Below are 21,015 nucleotides of genomic sequence, written 5' to 3' on the forward strand. Positions count from 1 at the left end.
TGGGTGTCACCATAGTTCCCCAGGTACCTCCTTTGTACTTCATAACAGCTTGACCACAGTGGGGGTGGGGAGATCCTTTCTGATCTGGTTTGAGGAGCAATGCTTCTTTCCCAGTGTTTGCAAAAAGAAAAAAGGAAACCAACTATTTATTTCTAAAATTGACATGTATAGCAGGCAGTTTGTAATCCGAGTTTTAAAAAATTTCTCCTGTGATAGTGTTGACCTCTTTAAATATTGGCTAGAGCTATGGACTTGTGCTTGTTACAATTTTGGAACCTAAAATAGATGATGAAGGAATGTACACATACTCTAAATGACTTCTTTAACTTTAGAATTCTCAGAAAATCGACCGATTAGATGGTGCCCATGCCCCAGAGTTGACCAAAAAAGTTCAGCGACATGCGTCTAGCGGCTCCTTCTCACCAAGTGGTGGTGAGCACCCGAAGGAAGACCTCAGCCTGCGCCTGAAGAAGTTAACTCACGCTGCCCCCTGCATGCTGTTCATGAAGGGAACTCCTCAGGAGCCGCGCTGCGGTAAGGGGCTGCTCTGAGCCACGGCCTCACGGGGGCTGAGCTTGAGACCACGTGCTCTGTGCAGACTGTGCTGGACATCTTATATCAATGCTTGTGATCAGACACCCTTAGAAGAGCAGAAAGGTGGTAATTTCCAGTGGACTCTCTAGTTAGGCGATGAGAACTTGTTGGCAGTGTGGACTTGGAGAATGTTGGAACCAAAAGGCATCTTGGAAACCATCTAATTCAAAACCTTTGTTGTCTGCCTAACTCCCAGTGAAGGCGACTTGCTCAGCCACTGAGTAGCAGAGTTGGGGTTGAGTCCTGGCCACCATATTGCTCTCTCCATTAATAGGCTTTGGTCTGTTCAGCTAATCTTGCTCTTAACACTTACCTTCTCTTTCTTGGCAGCCTCCTTTTATTCATATGGTTCAGATTCAGCAGTTCAGAAATGCACAGAATTACGGTAGTGTTCCAGTGTCCACCCTGTATGCTTTTGCCTTTCCTGTTGTCTCTCAGTGCCTGATGACACTGTTCACCCATTGCTGTCATTTCCAATTCATTGCTTCTCGGGATTTAAAGATTCCTAATTCTGTGGCTTATAGTCACTCTTACTATCTTACCTCAGATATGCATGGAGTTTTGTCCTTAAGTAAGTTTCAGAGTTATTTGACCCCTCTGGTATTGAATTTGTGTTGTTTTCTTTTTACTGTGCCTCGTGCAACATTATTATGCTGCATAATTGAGCATTTAATGCCTTTCGATGATGCTGTTGAGAACCTAAGAGTGTTGGTTTCAACTACACAGGAGGGATTTGTTAAAGATAGGTGGCAGGGAAATTAAATGTGTTATCAGTATCGTTACTGCATGTCCAGTGTGACTTTATAAATACAGCCAAACTTCCACTAAAAAGTTAGTTGTAAATTCTTCCCTATACAGTTATCAAATTACATATTAAATTACGAAAAAGTCTAGTTTTAAATGTGAAGTTTCACGGTGAATTCTGTCTTAGTTAAAGAAATGGTTCCTTTCTTAGTTCTGCTTGAAAATTTTCTTTGCCAGCATTTACATGTTAGATGCCTGCTGTTTATGTACGGAAAGGCTGACTTAGTCTATGTGAGAGTTAAACAGAGAGAGCCGCAGACAGGTTCTGCATGTTGGTTGTCTGTTTTTATTGGATGCTGCACCTGGCCCGCCTCCCCCATCAGGCAGGAGCACTGTTTCTGGCATGCTCTGTGCTGACCTCACAACAGCAGTCCCGTTGGTCCTAGTCAGGACCTTCATCAGGCCTAAACCATGCAGAACTGGCTCTAGGGCATGGAGGAACCTGCGTGACAGGTTAGATACAGTAGACCCACAGTAAAACCAGTAGGGTGTTACCTTTTGGGAGCAGAGCAGTGATACTCTCTTAATCTCTTCTGAATGAAGAGATTACCTGGCAGGTGAAACTGCAGCTGGGGAAGGTAGTCTGAATCGGCAGAGGGGAAGGGGATGTCCTGGAATGTTTCGAAGACCAGATGCTGGCAAGCGGGCGCTTGTTGGCTGTGCCTGCCTTGATGCCTCGAGCTTCAAGTCGGCCACCTTCCTCGTGCCTTCAGTTCTTCCTTGGTAGTGTCAGAAGGTTGGAGTCAACCTTGGAGGGCCATCCAGGTGCTGAATGATTATTCAAATAAAATAGAATTACACTTAGAAATAATCATTTTTCTGCTTACCATTTACTTACTAGGCTGAATGTATGAGGTATTTCTAGCCATCTTTATATTAACCACCTGAGTGGCATTTAGAATGCTGTACAAATAATGAGTTAGAGTGAAGCTTTGAAACATATCAGAGCAGTATATTATTGCTCTATATTATACACTATAACATATACTATATTATATACATTTAGATAATACTTGGGAGATATAAAAACAATTTTTAGATACATATGATAAACAGTTTCATTCCTTATTATTTTTATATATATGTTATGTAGAATTTTTGTAACTACATTTTAGTAGGCTTTTCTGTTTCCCAGTATTTTGGTTTCTGTGACAGCATGTCTTTCTTCACATATAGTAAATAGATTATTTTGAATATTGGTATTCTTTACAAAAGCACCTAGTTAAGGCTTAATCGGGAGCCTTCTGCTGTGCCTGTGCCCGGCCGCTCCTTCACTGATGCCGCTCTGACTGTTCGCCCTTGTCTGTGTGCACGGCTCCGCGCACTGTCTTCATCTTGAGACTGTCCTCTTACAGGAGCGCACACAGCGTTTGTCCTCCTCCTTCCTGAGCTTGTTCAGTGGGAAGCTGCTCTTGCTTTTCTGATGGCACGTCAGAGGTGAGGCCTAGGCACACTCTTCTTTAAAAAGAACGGCCCTCAGTTCTCATGAATGCAGGTGGCTGGTATTTCCACACTTTGTGCAGAATTCACTTTGAAGGCACTGCTGTCGTTAACACACATTACTCCCTTTGGACTCCCCGTGGGAGTAGAGCCACACTTGATTTTTGATTAGCGTGTCCGAACCTTGCTTTCAGTAAAACAGAGAAACATGAATGAATAACGCTTAAACTTTCTATCAAGGAAACCTTGAAAGCCGTTTCAGGGTCTGCCCTGGGATCTGCTTGGACTCAGCCCAGCCCCTGCACATTGCACATCTCTGTCTTCTCAACCTTAACTTTTGGGCTCTACCTGTAGCATGGTTAGTGTCTCAGGAGCCTGGCATGCTGATAGGGTCTCAGTCGTCAGAGGGTTAGACTTCCTTTTTCTGTGCTGCCCAGGAGGACAGGAAAGAAGGCTGTTGGTGCTTTAGGATGATTTTCGAGGAGCACTGAGATGCACATCTTTTAAAACAGAATGATAAATCCTTGATCTTGCAGGTTAATTAAGTTTTCTGTGAGTTCTCCTATCTGTTTCCTGTAATAGCGCTTTTAGTAAAGCAAAAGGTATTTGAACTACAGTACAGAAATTTCTCTTGCAGTGAATCATCTAATTGGGTTTTACTTTTTAAATCAGACATGGAAACATTACAGACTCCAAAGCATTCTTTAGGGCTTTATTGTTGTTAGATAGTGATGAAATGTGGCAGTTAGGCTCCTTATTCATGTCATCTGTCATGAGTGGAAATGATTGTGGAGAAAAATGGTGGTTCTACAACAGTTAAACATGGTTTTTCTACTTCTAAATATTTTTACTGCATTCATGCATTTTTCTTAAAAAAAAGTGTGTAAATATTTTGTTATTAAAATAAAGCCTTCTATTTTATCCTTCAGCATAACATTTCCAGTCTGCCACTTTAACCCTTAAAAATGAAACACTACCAATCAATCTCTCTAGTCTGCATGTAATTGCCTAAAGCAAAAATAAAGCTTTTTCTCAGTCAGTTACAGTAGAAATGAGTTAATATATTGGCAACAGAATAACCATCAGCAATCAGCCGTTAGCTGTTTACTAATGAACTCCCAGATGAATGAAAAAATTTCAGAATCAGTGTTTTACTTCAGGCTGTACATGAACTTAACACTTCAGTTGTAGGAAAAGCAACTAAACATGCTATACAAATAAACACTGGTGCTTCATCTCAGTGAATGGCAGATCTAAAAATGTCTGGAGCTCAGTAACAGATCCACATTTTAATAGTAAAAGTGCTTTTGCATGACATCAGGTAAAGCCTATTCATGATATGATTTTATTTAAAAATAATTGCAGATGCTATTACCTTCTAGGAATTAATCTGAAGATAGGTTATTTTCCAATGGCTTATGACTGTGTTTGGAAAGAAGAATGATGGAATGTGAAAGAGTGGAGTACAGAGTGTTGAGAAACAATCAGGAAGAATTAGCTTATAGGAAGAAAAATACCCTCTTTTCAGACAAGACTAAATAGGTTTATAGAAGACTGATATGCACACTCTTATTCTTCAGTACTAATGTCATAATAAGAAAATGATGTCAAAAAAGTACAGAACAAAAATGTGTCACGAAAGTGTAATAAAATCATGGAACATAAGATTGTCACTACAGTGTGGTTAAAAAAAAAAAGAAATCACATTACATGCTTTGGGGAATATAAATAGTTTTAGAAAAGAAACTGTCAAGTAACGACACTGGATGAGAAAGGATACTGCCAGTCTGTTGACAGTTCATATACAGCGGTAGAGGAGATAGCTTTGCAATTCAATGTGCTATGTCATTTTAGACTAAAAGAGAACATATTGCTTTCTTGATTTTTAATTTATTCCATTTAGGGATGATGAAAATTGAGAACTATTGGAATGGATACACAGGAAGTAGTAAAAGGACAATAGAAACCAGACAGAATTGGGTTTCCAAGTATGGTCCAGTAGTAGTGGAAAATAGCAGTTGTAGAGTTTTCTCTTCCACCTGGTGCTGATTCTCACAGATTCACAGAACAGCAGGACCTGGGGCGGGGGGCACTGTCTGGGTGTCCAGGTCAGTCTTCCGATTGATAGCAAAGTACAGGGAGGTGGGGGTGGCCTCCAGACCTGCACTGGGCCTCTGCTTGGTGAATGGAGCTGGCTGCCTAGGCCTGAGGTCTGTGCTATTGGCTGGCGCTGTTTCCCCTACTATGAAAATGTACCTAATATTGAAGAGGAACTTGGATAAAAAAACACACTTTTTAAAAAACCCACAAGTGCGTTAAAAAGTTACGCCATACCTGAACATGTAGTGTGGTTCAAGGTCAGAGAAGAGGTTCTTGGAATTGGTTTCCTCCTTACACACTAGTCAGCCATGCTGATTAAATTATTGGTAAAATAGAGGCAGATTATCTGTGTTCAGTAGGTAGTGTACACTCTGAATTAACATAAAATTGTGTGTACGTGAGAGAGAAATAAATTTCTTTATTTTCTTTTTCTCTGTGCAGGTTTCAGCAAGCAGATGGTGGAAATTCTTAACAAACATAATATTCAGTTTAGCAGTTTTGATATCTTCTCAGATGAAGAAGTTCGTCAGGGCCTCAAAACCTATTCCAATTGGCCCACCTATCCCCAGCTCTATGTTTCTGGAGAGCTCATAGGAGGACTTGATATAATTAAGGTTAGAATTGAGAAGACCATTGTAAAGAATTTCCATGTTTATTGCTGCTTAGTCGCTAAGTCGTATCTGACTCTGCGACCCCGTGGACTGCAGCTCACCAGGCTTCTCTGTCCGTGGGATTTCCCAGGCACGAAGGCTGGGCTGGGCTGCAGGTGCTTCCTTCAGGGGGTCTTACCGCCTCTGGGATTGGATTTGTGTCTCTTGCATTGTCAGGCGGGTTCTTTACCACTGAGCCACCAGTTTGGTATTTTCATATTTAAGCATACTTTTATAAGTGCTGTATTAAATCAAAAGTATATATTTTTGTAGAATCTACATTTTTGAATCTGGAATAAATAAAGTATTTCTGATTCACTCCCGTGAATTCACTAATAGGTGATTCACTAATATTTTACATAATGGTATGCCCAGGATTTGTTATAATAAATGTATAAATAAAATATGTGTTTATTTTAGGAGCTAGAAGCATCTAAAGAACTAGATACGATTTGCCCCAAAGCCCCCAAGTTAGAGGACAGGTAAGTGTGTTTAAAGTTTCAGCCTGCTATTATTTAAAAAGAAATTTTTGAGTTTTCATTTTTGTATTACTGTTTCTATGTAGAAATCAGAGGTTTGCTATTGTATGCCAAGGTCATAATTGTTACAGACTTAACCATGCAAACTTGGAAAGATCTCATTTGGACTGGAGAAAATTTTGCACCAATTTAATGATTATGTGGAGGATATTCTTGATTTTTGTAGAAATGTCACTGTCACCATGAAATGACCAGGTTTTAGCTCTCTGCAGTTTGGAGCTGGACTCCAGTCTTGGTGTTAGGTTTCAGCTTTCTCGTGTGTCCTGCATTGCGGCCTCGGGCCGGCTGCTGTCTCCATCTTGGTAGAGCTCTGTGAGACGTGTTGAATGTGGAAGGCAGAGGCTGTGCATGGAGGTCTGTGTGGAGACACTGGGATTTCTCATTGCTGTTCTTAGGACCGTGGTAACTTAAAATTCAAGAACTTTTTGTTTGGAGCTGTAAAACTGCTGTCTTATGAAGGGTCTCAATTTGCTTTTAAAGATTCTATCTTATAGAAAGTTTGGACTTGGGTCTGTAGGATTTTAATTTTAATAAATGTTAATTGTAATAAATAGTTATAATAAATATTAATGTAGAGGATTAAAAAGCAATTTATTTTGAAATACAGCAGCATATCAACCATTCATAGTTGGCGCTTGAGTTTATAAGGTAAAACCTTCTCTCGTAATTTTCTTCTCATTTAACATTTTAAGATTTCCTGCAAGTGCTCACTTACCTCTTTTGGTTAGTACAGTGCTCCTCATAGTTGGCGTGTGTGTCGAGCTGACCTGGAGGTGCCACGTGCTCTCAGATGGCGGGCACCCTCTGTGCCTTCCTGACCGGAAGGTGCGGCTCCAGGCCCCTATGGCACTCTCGTGTCCTGGGCCAGGGTTTGCTCTGTAGCCTGGGTGGCTTAAGGAGGGGTGTGGCCCCAGAAGACTGTCTCCAGACGCACTTGTATTTTCTTAGTTTATTTTCCTCTGTGTTGAGTTCACCTTTGCTGTTGTTTGTATCCCTGTTTTCATTAGACCACTCTTTCCTAATGTGCTGTGTTCAGGCACCAGAAGATGACTGGCTAGAATTATATAGAAAGTAATAGTCAGTACATTTTGAGTCATAATTTAAAGGGCTCCTGGAAAGTGCAGTGTCGCAGCCCAAGTTCTTGGCCTTGGCCATGTCTCTGTGATGGGACAGATGGACCTGTTTCGGTTCCCTGGATCCCAGTAGTTGGGGCTCCAGGTGAGTGAGTGGGGGCTTCTGAAAATTGGCTTCCTGCACCATGTGAAAGTGTGTGTGTTGCAGCTTTGTGTATGATTTGTCTACTTCATTTGTGAGACCTTTTTTCTTGGAGGAGATTTGGAGCCGTGAGTGTTCCAGAGCATGTGGAAGGAGGAGAACGCGGTGTGGTGACCACCGCGGGGCCCCTGGTCCTGATGTGGGTGGGTCCTGAGATCCGCTGTGGACTCCAGGGTGTGTGCAGGTGGTCAGCATTCTGGACAGCAAGCTAGATCAGGAGGTTTGAAAGATGGTATAAAGTTGAGAGGAGAGCATTAGACTTCAGCAAGTGAGGCTGAGCGTGTCTCCCCCCAGGTGGGACCTTGTGGGCATGAAGAGTGTGGGGCTGTGCTGGCCTCATGATGGGAAAGGACACACGTGTCTAGTTCAGGAAATTCCAGGCGGGCTCAGTCTGTATGTCCCTTATTGAGCAATTCCTTACTGAGTTGGTTATTATTTTTTTAGTTCTGTGAGTTGATGGGCTTAAATTTGCAATTTGAAGGCACATTTGTTGCCTTAAAAAGCCATATTGTGTTTTACAGTGGCTTAGGGAGACAGTGAAATAAAGGGAAATGTCAGTGCATTTGCTTGTTTAATACACTCAGTGCTGTGAACTCTCATCCTGCCGTCCCTCAAATGTGCACGGTACCCGTGAAGCGGAGCGAAAGTGGTGTTTAATAATTGAGCTGAGCCCTTTCATATCAATTTTCTCTCTTCAGGCTCAAAGTACTGACAAATAAAGCTTCTGTGATGCTCTTTATGAAAGGAAACAAACAGGTAAAGAACTCAAAAATGGTTTTATTTGTAATTTCTTTTGATGTTAACATCTGCAACAAGGGGACACTTAAATCTTTTTTTCCTAGCTTTAGCTAATGAAGCTGTAGTGGTAGCAGGAAGTTATCCAGGCCTTAATTGGTGCTTATGGAGATCAAACAAAGTAATCTACATTTTCCTTGACTTTATCATCAGCATCTCAGCGGGGTGTATTTCTTTTTGCTGCCAAACTTTGTCAGTGGATGTGGTCAGCACTGCTAGCACTGGACGGGTTCCGTTAGCTGCTCTCTACTCCCAGAGCGTTCACTTCGGGGCTTGGTTTGCAGCTCTGGACCATGGTCTAAAGTGCTGGCGATGGAGAAAGATGCAGGGCTGCATCTAGGGGGCTCAGAACTTGTTTGATGAATGAGTGGAACGGTTTGACAGTGTTTATTTGTGATTCGGTGCTTCTTGTCGCTCCGATGGATGAAAGTTGTGTTGATTGTGCATCATTCTGAATACCAAGTTTGATAGCTCACCCCCACTGATAAGTTGATCAAAACCATCTAACCTGTGTATTTGAATTAGATTGGTGATCTCTAGAAGCCAGCCTCTGTTACCTTCCTTTGTTCTAACCAGGTGCTGAGGTGGGCAGGGCTGGGCAGAGGACAGTAGAACTCTGGAAGGCTGGGCGGAGGCGGTCACGACACTGCCATTCCATCTGCCTCACCTGTCCAGTGGGGTGTGTTGGGCAAGCCACTCGCCCCAGAGCTTCAGTGTCCCCCCTAGTGGATGGACAGGGTCATTCTGGGAAATTTATATAAGTAGCACAGCTTGTATAACTAGTAAACATAGCTGTTACAGTGGAAGTAACATTAACTAGGAAGATGTGGTGATATACATTTTACCAGATTGGGGTCACTAGATTAGGACCTAGATTCCTTGACTGCTTCACTGTATTTATTAAAACAAAGTAGAGGAAGTTAATAATTCCCAGTCACCTTTTTTTTTTTTTTCCTTCTTGGCGGTTATTTAAAGCAGATTTTTATATTTTGTTCCTGGAAGCCCAGGAAGTAATCATGAATTCTGGGAATGGAATTGTGAGTGCTGGTAAGATGTTTACATGGTGCCAAGTCTTCTCTATAGGACTGGGATTTGGGATCCTCTGGCATGAAAAAAAATTGTTAGACTTTTGTATAACCTCAGAAAAGTTTGGTACTCCATAATGTAAACACGTTTAAAAAGTGGGAGTAGGAAAAGGATGATCCCAGCCACTGCAGAAAGGAGACATTGCGGCTGTGGGTCTGCGTGAAGTGGAGCAGAGGCAGCAGGGTTTGACTCGGGCGGTTTTTGATCATGAGGTGACAGTGTCAGAACACAGTCATCTCCAGTGCTGACAAGCCCAAGTCAGGCTGGGGGCCGCGCGTCTGGGGTGACGTCTGGATAGGCCCTTCTTGAAGGGGCAGGTTTCATCCTTCCGTCGGCTCTGGTACGAGGAGGCCCTGGGAGCTGGCCGTCTTCTGCAGTGCCGTCTCCTGGACAGAGCCTCAGACAGGGCTGTGCTTGTGGGCTGTGTGGGCATGTGGTGTACCCTAAAGTTTGTGTTTTTTCCTAAATGTAGGAAGCTAAGTGTGGCTTCAGCAGACAGATTTTGGAAATACTAAATAGTACTGGGTAAGTAAATCTTGTTTTCAGAGGGTGTATTTAAGAAGTTCTAACTTTTCAATTCTGACACTGCTTCTTCTTAGTTGTTACATCTGTTCATGTATTTTTATGTTTATTTTTGCTGTAGCATTTTGTGAATGCTTTAACTTAGACCACAGTAGAATTTTTTGACCAATGTCAACCTATTGGTAACATAAAGGAGGTATTTTGGCAGCCATTGAAATAACTATTTTTCTACTTTCCCAGAGGAAAATTACTGAGTTCTTAGCATGCATAAAGATATTTTAGGGAAAGTGTATTATATAGGTTTTTAATTTTCTTTAAAAAAGTATTCTAGTTTCCAAATAGTTTGTGAAACAGGAAGCACAAGAAGAGCCGTGATCTGGATCCGTGATCTGGATCCGTGATCTGGATCTGTTACGTAGCAAATTAGATTGTGGTGCTCATGCTTTTGGTCTCAGCGATGAAGCTGCCAGGTAAGAACACTGAGATTGTCGTCAAACCAGTTATTTAGAGATACTTAACACATGTTCTGTGTTGTCCAGTGTTTTTGCTTATTTTTCTTCCTTATTACTTCTCAACTGCCTCTTTTCAGTATTGTAAGGATTCTAACTGTAGCTTTAGATAGACTGGCCAACTCTGTGATTTGACAGGGAAAGTCACCTTTGAAGTGTGCGGGCATTCTTGGGCTGGGTGGAGCAACGCAGCCCCAAATGCAGCTTTCGGGATAAAAGAGGAACAGTCGCTCTATTCAGGTGACTGTGACACTTCACAGAGGAGAGTCTAGCTACTGTTGTCCTCTGACCTCCAGCTGCCGCGTCCTCACCCCGCCCTGGGCTGCAGGAGAGGCTGGGTCTCCTCTGGTCACTTCCTTCCCTTTGCCACATCTCCCATGAGTCACCCTCAGGCCACCTGTCCGTAGCATCGGCCAGTGCCCGGGGGTTCTGAGACCAGGATGGGACAGTTCTGGGCCCATTACAGCCTAAGTATTTGGTGGAAGTCTCCATCACTTACTTTCTGTCCTGTATCTGTCTAAGTGGGATTGGATTGAAAGCACCAGTTCCCCCAGAGCAGGGAGCTTCTTTGGGACAGAGTACCCTCCCGACTCCAGGCTGGCTGAACACCTCCCAGGGTCTGTTCACGTGGAAGACTGTGATCCTGCTGGAGCTGTTGGAATATGGGGGGGGGGGGGTGCTTTTAGCGCTCTATTCCTTTCCTCCATCCTTGCTCTTGTCTGTTCCTTCCATAGGAAAGACATGTGTGCCCTGAGGAGCTGAGCACCCTGGGTGCATTGGGGTGTGGGAGGCGCCCTTTACAGGGGACTTGAGGAGGTGTACTGGCAGCTGTGACTTGGTATACCTGTGTACATGTAGGCCCAGCACTTCTTAGATCCCTTATATCAGTGGGAAGTTCCAGAACTCAGGATTTTTATGATATTGTGTCAATTAGGAGATCTGCCTCTCTAGTTCAACTTGAAGGGAGGCTTACACTGTGTGGTTCTGTTTTTCTTTTTTTAGTCTTTTTTGCTCTACTTCCAAACATTACTTTCTTGATGCTTTATCCTGTCAAGTTCTTTTTTTGACTCCTTGCATTATGGACCATTTTCTTTGGAACTTGTGTATTAAGTAAACAGGATTTCCCTATGAAAATGGCTTTGGTTTTATGGAAAACAAAATTCTTTTTTTCATATGTGGCATTTTCTTTGGCCAGGTTTTGACATTGCACATATACTCACAGTCTTCCTGCAGGGATCCAGTCACACATGCTTACTAATTCCTTGACTACCTTGTAATGAAATCCTCCTGAGTAGATATGGTTGAATTTTCACTCATTTATACAAGTAGCGTTCATTACATGGCATAAAGCCACAACCCTTTCACTGGTTGTATGTGTCGTGGAAATAGCATGTGTGTTCTAAAGTAAGTCATGCTCTGTGGAAGGCTCATTTCCAGAGGGCGAGCTGGTGGGGGTGTGTTCCCCAGCTGGTGAACTCTCAGCCTCCATCCCTGGGCGCTGCTGGACTGTTCCGTCCTCCTGAAGCAGAGAAAATCCAGAAAAATTTGTATCTTGGGATGACTTACTCTGTCAAGTACAAGACAGATAAAGAAGTAAAATAATTTCTGTTTCCCCCCAAATTTTGTTAGCAACAAAACAGTTTTACTTTTCTTGACTGTTTTTAAAACACCAAATAGAGTTTATAATTTTTGTCTAAAACTGTATTTCTTGTTAAAATGTTTTCTCCTTTTTGTAGGATTGAATATGAGACATTTGATATATTGGAGGATGAAGAAGTAAGTTCTGTGTTTTAGGTTTTGTCTTTTGTCTTAGTTTTAACCATTAGGATTGTCATTTATTCTAACCTGATAGGATGATTTCAGGGTTCCTGTTGTTTCCTTAGGTTCGGCAAGGATTAAAAGCTTACTCCAATTGGCCAACGTACCCTCAGCTGTATGTGAAGGGGGAGCTTGTCGGAGGACTGGACATTGTTAAGGTGAGGTCAGGAATCACTGGGAGCCTGGAGGAATGAAAGCCTGAGTGTGTATGAAAACTGTCGTTTCACTGGACTTGTCCTTGGTGTCCTTTTCTGGCCTTGTGTCTGATTGCTCCAGCCCGGAGCTACCTTCTCTCCGCCAAGAATATCTTGTCTCTTACCTCTAACCTGAGCCAGTCAGAATCAGCCCCTCACTGTATGCCCTCTCCTACCCACTAGGTCCTTTGCTCTGGCTCTGAGGAGCTGCCAGCCAGGGTCCGCAGAGAGACTCGGTGCTCAGAGCAGCTCTGGGTGTGGTCAGGCTCCAACCCTGATTCACTCGCACTGTACTGTTCTTCCATGTTTTAGCTTCTTTCCCCACTGTCTCTACTTTGAATTTCCTTGCATAGTCCATATCTGTATCCTTCAGGCTCCTCTTGTCTGTGAATCTTAAGTTTTTCAGCCAGAAATGATTGCTTTGCATCTGCTTCTGAAGTTCTCCTGCCCTGTTACATTTATATTGCTATAATTATATTACTTTCTGGTGTCATTTCAGTTGCCTTACTCACATGTACTCGGTGATGGAGTAAAGAGTGCTGGGCTAAGGGCCGGGGGCCTGGGACACAGTGCTGGCCTGGCCCTGCTAGCTGAGCCACTGAGGCCTGAGGACCTCAGGACTGGGTGAGGTCATCTCCAGGTCCCCCACTCGTTCTCAGATGCTGGGAAACTGGAGACCTCTGTCAGGTTGTCAGTGTATTTCAAGGACTCTCTTTCTTCTGCGTGTTTGATGATGGATTTTCTAGTTGGGCTGGCTTTCAGTTCAGTTGCTCAGTCGTGTCTGACTCTTTGCGACCCCATGGACTGCAGCACACCAGGCCTCCCTGTCCATCACCAACTCCTGGAGCTTGCTCAAACTCATGTCCATTGAGTCAGTGATGCCATCCAACCATCTCATCCTCTGTCGTCCTCTTCTCCTCCCGCCTTCAATCTTTCCCAGCATCAGGGTCTTTTCCAAGGGGTCAGTTCTTCGCATCAGGTGACCAAAGTATTGGAGTTTCAGCTTCAGCATCAGTCCTTCCAATGAATATTCAGGACTGGTTTCCTTTAAGATTGACTGGTTTGATCTCCTTGCAGTCCAGGGGACTCTAAAGGATCTTCTGTAACAACACAGTTCAAAAGTATTCTTTGGCACTCAGCTATCTTTATAGTCCAACTGTCATATCCATACACAACAACTGGAAAAACCATAGCTTTGAGTAGATGGATCTTTGTCGGCAAAGTAACATCTCTGCTTTTTACTGTGCTGTCTATGTTGGTCATAGCTTTTCTTCCAGGGAGCAAAGCATCTTTTAATTTCATGACTGCAGTCACCATCCGCAAAATGATTTTGGAGCCCAAGAAAAGAAAATCTGTCACTGTTTCCGTTGTTTCTCCATCTGTTTGCCATGAAGTGATGGGACTGGATGCCATCATCTTAGTTTTTTGAATGTTGAGTTTTAAGCCAGCCTTTTCACTCTCCTCTTTCACTTTCATCAAGAGGCTCTTTAGTTCCTCTTCACTGTCTGCCATATTGGTGTCATCTGCGTATCTGAGGTTATTGATATTTCTTCCTGCAATCTTGATTCCAGCTTGTGCTTCATCAGCCTGGCATTTTTCATGATGTACTCTGCATAGAAGTTAAATAAGCAGGGTGACAATATACAGCCTTGAGAAGTACTCCTTTCTCAATTTTCAACCAGTACATTGTTCCATGTCTGGTTCTAACTGTTGCTTCTTGACCTGCATACAGATTTTTCAGGAGGCAGGTCAGGTGGTCTGGTATTCCCATCTCTTGATGAATTTCCCACAGTTTGTTGTAATCTAACCTACACAGTCAAAGACTTAACGTAATCAATAAAACAGAAGTAGATGTTTTCCTGGAATTCTCTTGCTTTTTCTATGACCCAACGGATGTTGGCAATTTGATCTCTTGATTCCTCTTCCTTTTCTACATCCAGCTTGAACATCTGGAAGTTCATGGTTCATGTATTGTTGAAGCCTGGCTTGGAGCATTTTGCACATTACTCTGCTAGCGTGTGAGATGAGTGCAGTTGTGTGGTAGTGTGAACATTCTCTGGCATTGCCCTTCTTTGGGATTGGAATGAAAATTGGTCTTTTCCAGTCCTGTGGCCACTGCAGAGTTTCCCACATTTGCTGGCATATTGAGTGCAGCACTTTCACAGCAGCGTCTTTTAGGATTTGAAACAGCTCAACTGGAACTCCATCACCTCCACTAGCTTTGTTTGTTGTGATGCTTCCTAAGGCCCCCTTGACTTCACATTCTAGGATGTTTGGCTCTAGGTGAGTGATCACACATCGTGGTTATCTGGATCATTAAGATCTTTTTTGTACAGTTCTTTTGTGTATTCTTGCCACCTCTTCTTAATATCTTTTGCTTCTGTTAGATACTGGCTTTAAGTAAATTCTAAGTGAATTTTAAACAGACATGACTTTGCTTGTAGGATTTCAAATCCAGAACCTAGGGCCCCCCACCTGGTAGCACCCATGTGTCTGGAGCTCTCTTCAGCAGCCCAGGACAACAGGGGGCAGCTGCAGCTTTAACCTCCTCGAAGCCTCCCTGGAGCCCGCCCCCGCCCCTGGCGTCACAGCGATGGGGGATGGTGGCAGTGGTTGGCGCAGGAAGGCCTGGGCAGCAGTGAGGGCTCAGCTGCAGGAGTGCCAGCCTTCATGGAAGGCGGTGAGTGGAGCTGCCTGGGCTCAGGCCCTCCTTGGCCTTGCCAGTTAGAGGATTTTATCTGAGGTCAGGTCCTTGATGTTTTAAGTGGAACGCAAGTAGTAAGTGCTGCTGCCTCTGGTTGTCTTATAACCTGCTGCCTGGTTGCTGATGCCTCTGTAAGTTTTTGACTTGGTGCCGTCATCCCATGAAGGAGCTCTGGCCCAGCCCCGGGGGCTTTCAGCACTGAGTGCCGGCAGGTTTTCCAAGTCACAGGGCTGCGATCCTGCGGTTTCATTGCCCAGGTTTTGTCTCCTGCTGAGTTCCAGGTTTGATGTCACACTTCTTGAGGAAGTCAGTGAATCATTTCCCCAGTAAACTCTCATTCCTGGAGGGAAGACAACGTCTAACATAGTAGCCGTGAACAGCCCTGAGGCGGCAAAACCCAGTCTGCATTTGTTGTCCTGTATCTGTTTGTGTTTGTGTGAGACAGGCAGTGTTCAGAGCCCAGACACTCCCGAGCCTGCTCTTGTCTGAAGGTTTACTGCCTGTCCCTCAGCCACTGCGGCCCTGGGGGCGAGGCAGGCAAGACGTCTCTTTGCACTCTGAAGCTGAGCTGTGTGGGCAGCTTCATTTTAGCTGTGTGAAAGTGTATGTCACATGACTTCTTGTGTTCTCCTGCTAAGAACTCACACGTCTGGAAGTTTGTGGTATTGGTAACAGTGTTCTGTGAGAAGATAACGGGTTTGATGTTATGTGCTGTGTTGGTCTCTTCTGGCAGAAGGCAGCGCTTCATCTTTATGTCAGTTAAAGTCTTAGCTGTGTTGCTGACGGCTCACCCCTGGCTTCCTCAGCAGGAGCCACGAGTGCTGGTTTGGTGGAATGGGTGATGAGTGAATGGATTGTGTGGTGACCGAGTGACTGCCAGGCTGATGTCTGGATAAAAATGTCGACAGGTTAGTGTGGATGCAGAGAGGTAACATTAGTGGCTCCGCAGCACGGCAGAGTTTGGGACGCAGAATCAGCTGAGAGTCAGGTGCTTCCGTACGTCACTGCCTGTCACCCTCCCTGCAGGCGAGGAAACAGGGAAGTTAGGGGAGTGGTGTGCCCCCTCCTGGCCAGGGAGCTGTTGGGTCCCGGTCCCACGTCAGGCCCGCCCATCCACCCACCCATCGAGCTGCGTGGCCGGCTGCCTCCGAGTCGTGTGCTCCGAGGTCGTGCATGGCTTCTTGATGTCGCCAGATGTCTGCTTGTTAAATGGGTACAAGATCCCAAGAACTGCCTGTCTGGGTTTAATCCAGAGAGAGTGCCAGTGGATTTTAGTGGTTTTATTGATTGATGTTCATGAAGCTTAAGAATAACCTGAAATGTCCTGTCAAATTGTTTATTTTAGACTAGAAAATCTTATTTATCCTCCACCGTCACATTTTAAACTTGATGGCTGTGTTCCAATTTTAGATCTGAAAGATAGGCACAAAGCCTTTGTGAATACTTCAGCTTTTTAATGGTTTCCGGCCTTTGTATTTACATACCAGTGCCTGGCTTTTCCAGGTTGCGTTGAAACCATGAAGCCTCTTTACTACCTGTAGGGCAGCAGGTGTCGTGCGCATTGTATCTGAGTAGACCTGATGTTTCTTCAATCACTTAAAGTTCATTCTCCCTGTTAATTGCTGTTGTTTAAATAGGAAGTTCACTGTTTTGCTCCAATTGCTGTGTTTGCTAATGCTGAAAAATCTGTGGGTTTTCGAACATCTTTTAACGCTAATTTTGTAATGTGATAGTGTGCCAGTTTTTATGGTGGTGCCCTTAGTTTGAGTGTGCTGGGGGACTGGAGTTCGCATCCAGTGAGGTGTTTCTTTGGGTTCTCTGATAGAGATGCCATCTGCCATTGTATAGATGTTTTTATTTTCTATATATACGTATGCATGATACTGTTTCCTTCCTTATTTTTAGGAACTGAAAGAAAATGGGGAGTTGCTGCCTATACTGAAAGGAGAAAATTAATGAACGTTAGACTTGGTGCCCACCCACTGCAGGAAGGCTTCCTCCAGCGGAGCAGTTCAGGATTTAGTCCTCAGAAACGGACTAGAAGGAGAAAATGCTCATCCCCAGTTACGCTTTGTGTATTTCACAAGGCTGTGCTAAATAACGTATGTGACCTTTTTTTCCACCAAAAATAGAACGCAATAAACATCTTCAAGTTCAATTAAAAATAATTGTGTAAAAAAGTGTGTCTTTATAGTGATGTTAGGTGGGTAGTTACTGTAACCACCCCACTTTTCATCTCTTTTTCATCATCTGTGGGCATCTTGCAGTTAAGAAATAGACAGTCTTCAGAGAGTGGGGAACTTGAGAATCTGAACCACACCAGCATTTAGAGCCACTCACAGACCAAACCAATGGCTCCCCTCACTGGCCGAAGATCTTTTTACAGCTCAGAAAATTCTGCTGCACGCCTTTTTCTGAGCATCACTGAGCTGGGCCCTGGTGAAATGGCTGTGTCCGTGTTGGCGTCTGCAGATTCAGGAGCTGTGCCAGCCCCAGCAACGTAGTACCTGGGAGCCTCCCAGGAAGGGGGCTTCTCAGTGGGGTGTCAGCAGGCTTCTTTCATAACTTGTCCAAGGACAGGCAGCCTGGCAGAGAGCAGGATGGTGGCGTTGGTTTGTGTTACGCATCACAACTTACTCTAATCTTTGCACTAAAAATACTGATTTAGTCCTTAAATAAGTTGAGAACATCCAGAAGTCCATGAACATTTCAGTAGTATTTTTGATTCTAACATACTGAATTTTGAATCTGACATACTGAGAAAACAGCTGCTCCTGTAGGTCTCTGCCAGGCATGTGTTAAAACAGAAGGCTGAGTCCATTGCGATGTTCTTAGACTCTGTTGGTACCTGAGGCACATGTTATACTCATGGAGTTTTCCCTGCCTGTTGAGCTGGGTGGCTGAGGCTCCAGAAGATTGGTGTTGGTCAGGAAAGGGGCGCAGCAGCCAGCAGTTGAGGTAGGTGAGACGGGAGGAAACGCAGCCAGTTCCAGCACAGGTAAGCCTTCGCTCACCAGGGCTCTGGCATTTCCCACCTCTCATGTGACAGGCCATCTCGCTGCTGTTCCTCGTGCAGAGGAGAGACGTGCCCGTGTGAGTTACACGTGGCCTTGCTTCCTGCCACGAGGACGACACGCCTCATGGTTCAGTGTCTTCTTGCCACTGTGTATACTTAGATGCAGCTCTTTTGGGCATTAGTCTATGAACTACGTTTTTCCGCTTTGAAAATAACTGTATAAGCAAAACCTCTAAAATGCAGATGGAAATGGATTTTGACTGAAATTTCATTATGCCGTTGGCTCCAGGGACGTGCGTGACTCATAGAGGAGCCCTGATTTCCTTTATCCCAAACCATCTAAACCCCATACCACTTTTGTGACTTCTGCACTCTCCACGGGTGCTGTCTGCCCTGTTGTATTTTCTACTAAGTCAGGTTTTAACCTCACTGTATCCCAAGCAACAGTATCTGCTGTCACAGCAACATTAAAAGATCTTTTTTTTTTTTCCCTCTTGCATATTCAAATAAAATGCATAACTTTTAGCAAAAATTCTGCCCTCCAATTAGGGAGCCACCCTTATGCTCAAGAGGTGTTACTCTGATCATGTAAGATGCCACATGCGTTCTAGGACAGACTCCCTTCAGGGGACTCTTAGCATGATGAAGAGCTCTGGCAGTATCGTCCTTGGTTGAGCATCCGGTTTGAGTTGGGAGAGTTTTTGGGGAGCTGTCCCTGTGCTGAACATGAGGTTGACCTCTTAAGCCCTGTTAGTTGTTGGGTCCGTTGGCTCCAGATATGTTGGAGTAACAGTGGACCAGATTTCCATCTTGCAGGTGTTTCCAGCGAGACGTCAGGAAGTCCACAAGACCTTCGTGCAAACCGATAGCATTCCTCGCTGACTTTCTGGATGTATTTTAGGAGTAAGGCAGGTGAGTCCTGTGCCCAGTGGAACTTCACCTTCCATAGGTTGACCCCGATGAGACTTCCTAACAGTCGAGCCTGCCCTAGTCATCACCTTTTGTCAGAGTTGTTATCTTCTCTTTGGAGGCAAAGTAGTTCCCAGCATCCAAGAGATCTCAGTGGGGGAGGCGACAGGTGTCATCTAGATGCTACCTGAGGCCGAGCTCTGTTGGGAGCAGGCTGCGGCCCAGTGCTGTGTGGGGGCTCTAGTGAGGTCAGGAACTTGGGGAGCAGGCGTGCGTGTGGATAGAAAGGCTGAGCATCACTGCTGTCCGCCAGGGAGCATGGCCTCCGCACGGCTCCCTGTGCTCGAGTTCACTTGGGAGTTCAGGGAGGCCTGCTGGGCCGAGAGCGCATGCTGGGCTGGGCCCGGGAGCAGCGGGTCACCGTGCGTGTGTGTGAGGCTGCTGGCAGCGCGTGCTGCCAGGACTTCGTCTCTGGGTCTCTGGACCCTGGGGAAGCAAACCTCCCATTGTCCGGGTTGCCCTTCCGGGAACCAGGAGGGCTCACTGGGGGAGGGCAGGCAGCTCCGCTCGACCATGTGTCCTGCCCTGAGGCAGCCTCCTGTTGCGGGTTCCTGGGGGATCGGTAGCCACTTGGGGAAACAGCTTGCAGGAATGGACTTAAAAAATCCCAATAGAACCACTTTGATTTTACTTTTAAGCAGATATGGGAAAAAAAAATTGAAACCAATGAAAGGAGTTAGGAATTCAGGTGAGGAACTCAGGGAACTATGAGACTCTAGCTGCAGGACCCAGTGCAGGGTTGGGCTTTTTTGTGTGACTCCAGGATTGTATGACTCCTGATACTTGCGGCTCGCCCCTTCCGAGAGGCCACCCCACCAAGGTGGATGGAATCAGACTGCTGCCCGTGATGAGAAGTGCGGGGTGGTCGGCCAGCATGCTCCGCTCTGGCTGGCCCTCTCTTCAGCATCAGGGAAGCAGTTCATCCCACCTCCTCCTCCATCACTGTCACTCCTGTAGTCCAAGGATTGACCTGAAGAAGGCTGTAGGCAAATGTGTTGAAGCTTGCTCTAATAATGTCAGTGGTCCTTGGACGATTAAAGGACAGGGAGTGACCTTGCCCTGGTGGTGATGGAGCCCTCGTGTCAATTCTGGGTCACTGGGGCAGCCATGCTGTTCTTGGGTCCCACCCGTCTTGACTGATGGAAAACTTGCTCAAGAAGGAAGAAGAATTATTCTCCATTTTCAGACACCTACTGATGAGTTTGAAATAGGGACCGATTTTTTAAAAAGCACATTTTTATAATTAGAAAAATCTCATTTTTTTAAAAAAAAAAAAACAACTTTCCAGTCATGTAGAGAAGTTACAGTCAGTTCAGTTGCTCAGTCATGTCCAACCTTTTGTGACCCCGTGGAATGTAGCACGCCAGGCCTCCCTGTCCATCACCAACTCCCGGAGTTTGCTCAAACCCATGTCCATCCAGTTGGTGATGCCATCCAGCCATCTCATCCTCTGTCGTCCCCTTCTACCTTCAGTGTTTCTCAGCATCAGGGTCTTTTCAAATGAGTCAGTTCTACACATCAGATGGCCAAAGTATTGGAGCTTCAGCTTCAGCATCAGTCTTTCCAATGAATATTCAGGACTGATTTCCTTTAGGATTGACCGGTTTGATCTCCTTGCAGTCCAAAGGACTCTCAAGAATCTTCTGCAACACCATAGTTCAAAAGCATCAATTCTTCAGCACTCAGATTTATTTCTGGTCCAACTCTCACATCCATACATGACAATTGGAAAAATCATAGCTTTGACTAGACGGACCTTTGTTGGCAAACAATGTCTCTGCTTTTTAATATGCTTCCTAGGTTGGTCGTAGTTTTTCTTCCAAGGATCAAGCGTCTTTTAATTTCATGGCTGCAGTCACCATCTGCAGTGATTTTGGAACCCAAGAAAGTCTGTCATTGCTTCCACTATTTCCCCATCTACTTCCCATGAAGTGATGGGACTGGATGCCATGATCTTAGTTTTCTGAATGTTGAGTTTTAAGCCAGCTTTTTCACTCTCC

The 21,015-nt window shown here is 44.7% G+C and overlaps 1 protein-coding gene across 3 annotated transcripts in view; it reads left to right on the forward strand.

The window, feature by feature from the left end:
- The window catches only part of GLRX3 (glutaredoxin 3), a 31,266-nt gene extending 14,056 nt beyond the window's left edge, over nucleotides 1-17,210 (forward strand). Inside the window, exons 4-11 of one of the 3 annotated variants that reach the window (XM_070470447.1) lie at nucleotides 333-534; nucleotides 5,380-5,552; nucleotides 6,009-6,070; nucleotides 8,101-8,158; nucleotides 9,756-9,808; nucleotides 12,051-12,090; nucleotides 12,198-12,290; nucleotides 16,936-17,210. In XM_070470447.1, coding sequence (XP_070326548.1) covers nucleotides 333-534; nucleotides 5,380-5,552; nucleotides 6,009-6,070; nucleotides 8,101-8,158; nucleotides 9,756-9,808; nucleotides 12,051-12,090; nucleotides 12,198-12,290; nucleotides 16,936-16,986 — 732 coding nt within the window. In that variant the 3' untranslated portion in view covers nucleotides 16,987-17,210. Of the gene's footprint in view, nucleotides 1-332; nucleotides 535-5,379; nucleotides 5,553-6,008; nucleotides 6,071-8,100; nucleotides 8,159-9,755; nucleotides 10,276-12,050; nucleotides 12,091-12,197; nucleotides 12,291-16,935 lie in introns of those variants that run through there. The other 2 variants (XR_011488680.1, XM_070470448.1) reach the window with 2 other exon arrangements.
- The last annotated feature ends 3,805 nt before the right edge of the window (nucleotides 17,211-21,015 follow it).

Source organism: Odocoileus virginianus, chromosome 7 (genome assembly GCF_023699985.2).
Source record: "Odocoileus virginianus isolate 20LAN1187 ecotype Illinois chromosome 7, Ovbor_1.2, whole genome shotgun sequence".
Lineage (NCBI taxonomy): Eukaryota > Metazoa > Chordata > Mammalia > Artiodactyla > Cervidae > Odocoileus > Odocoileus virginianus.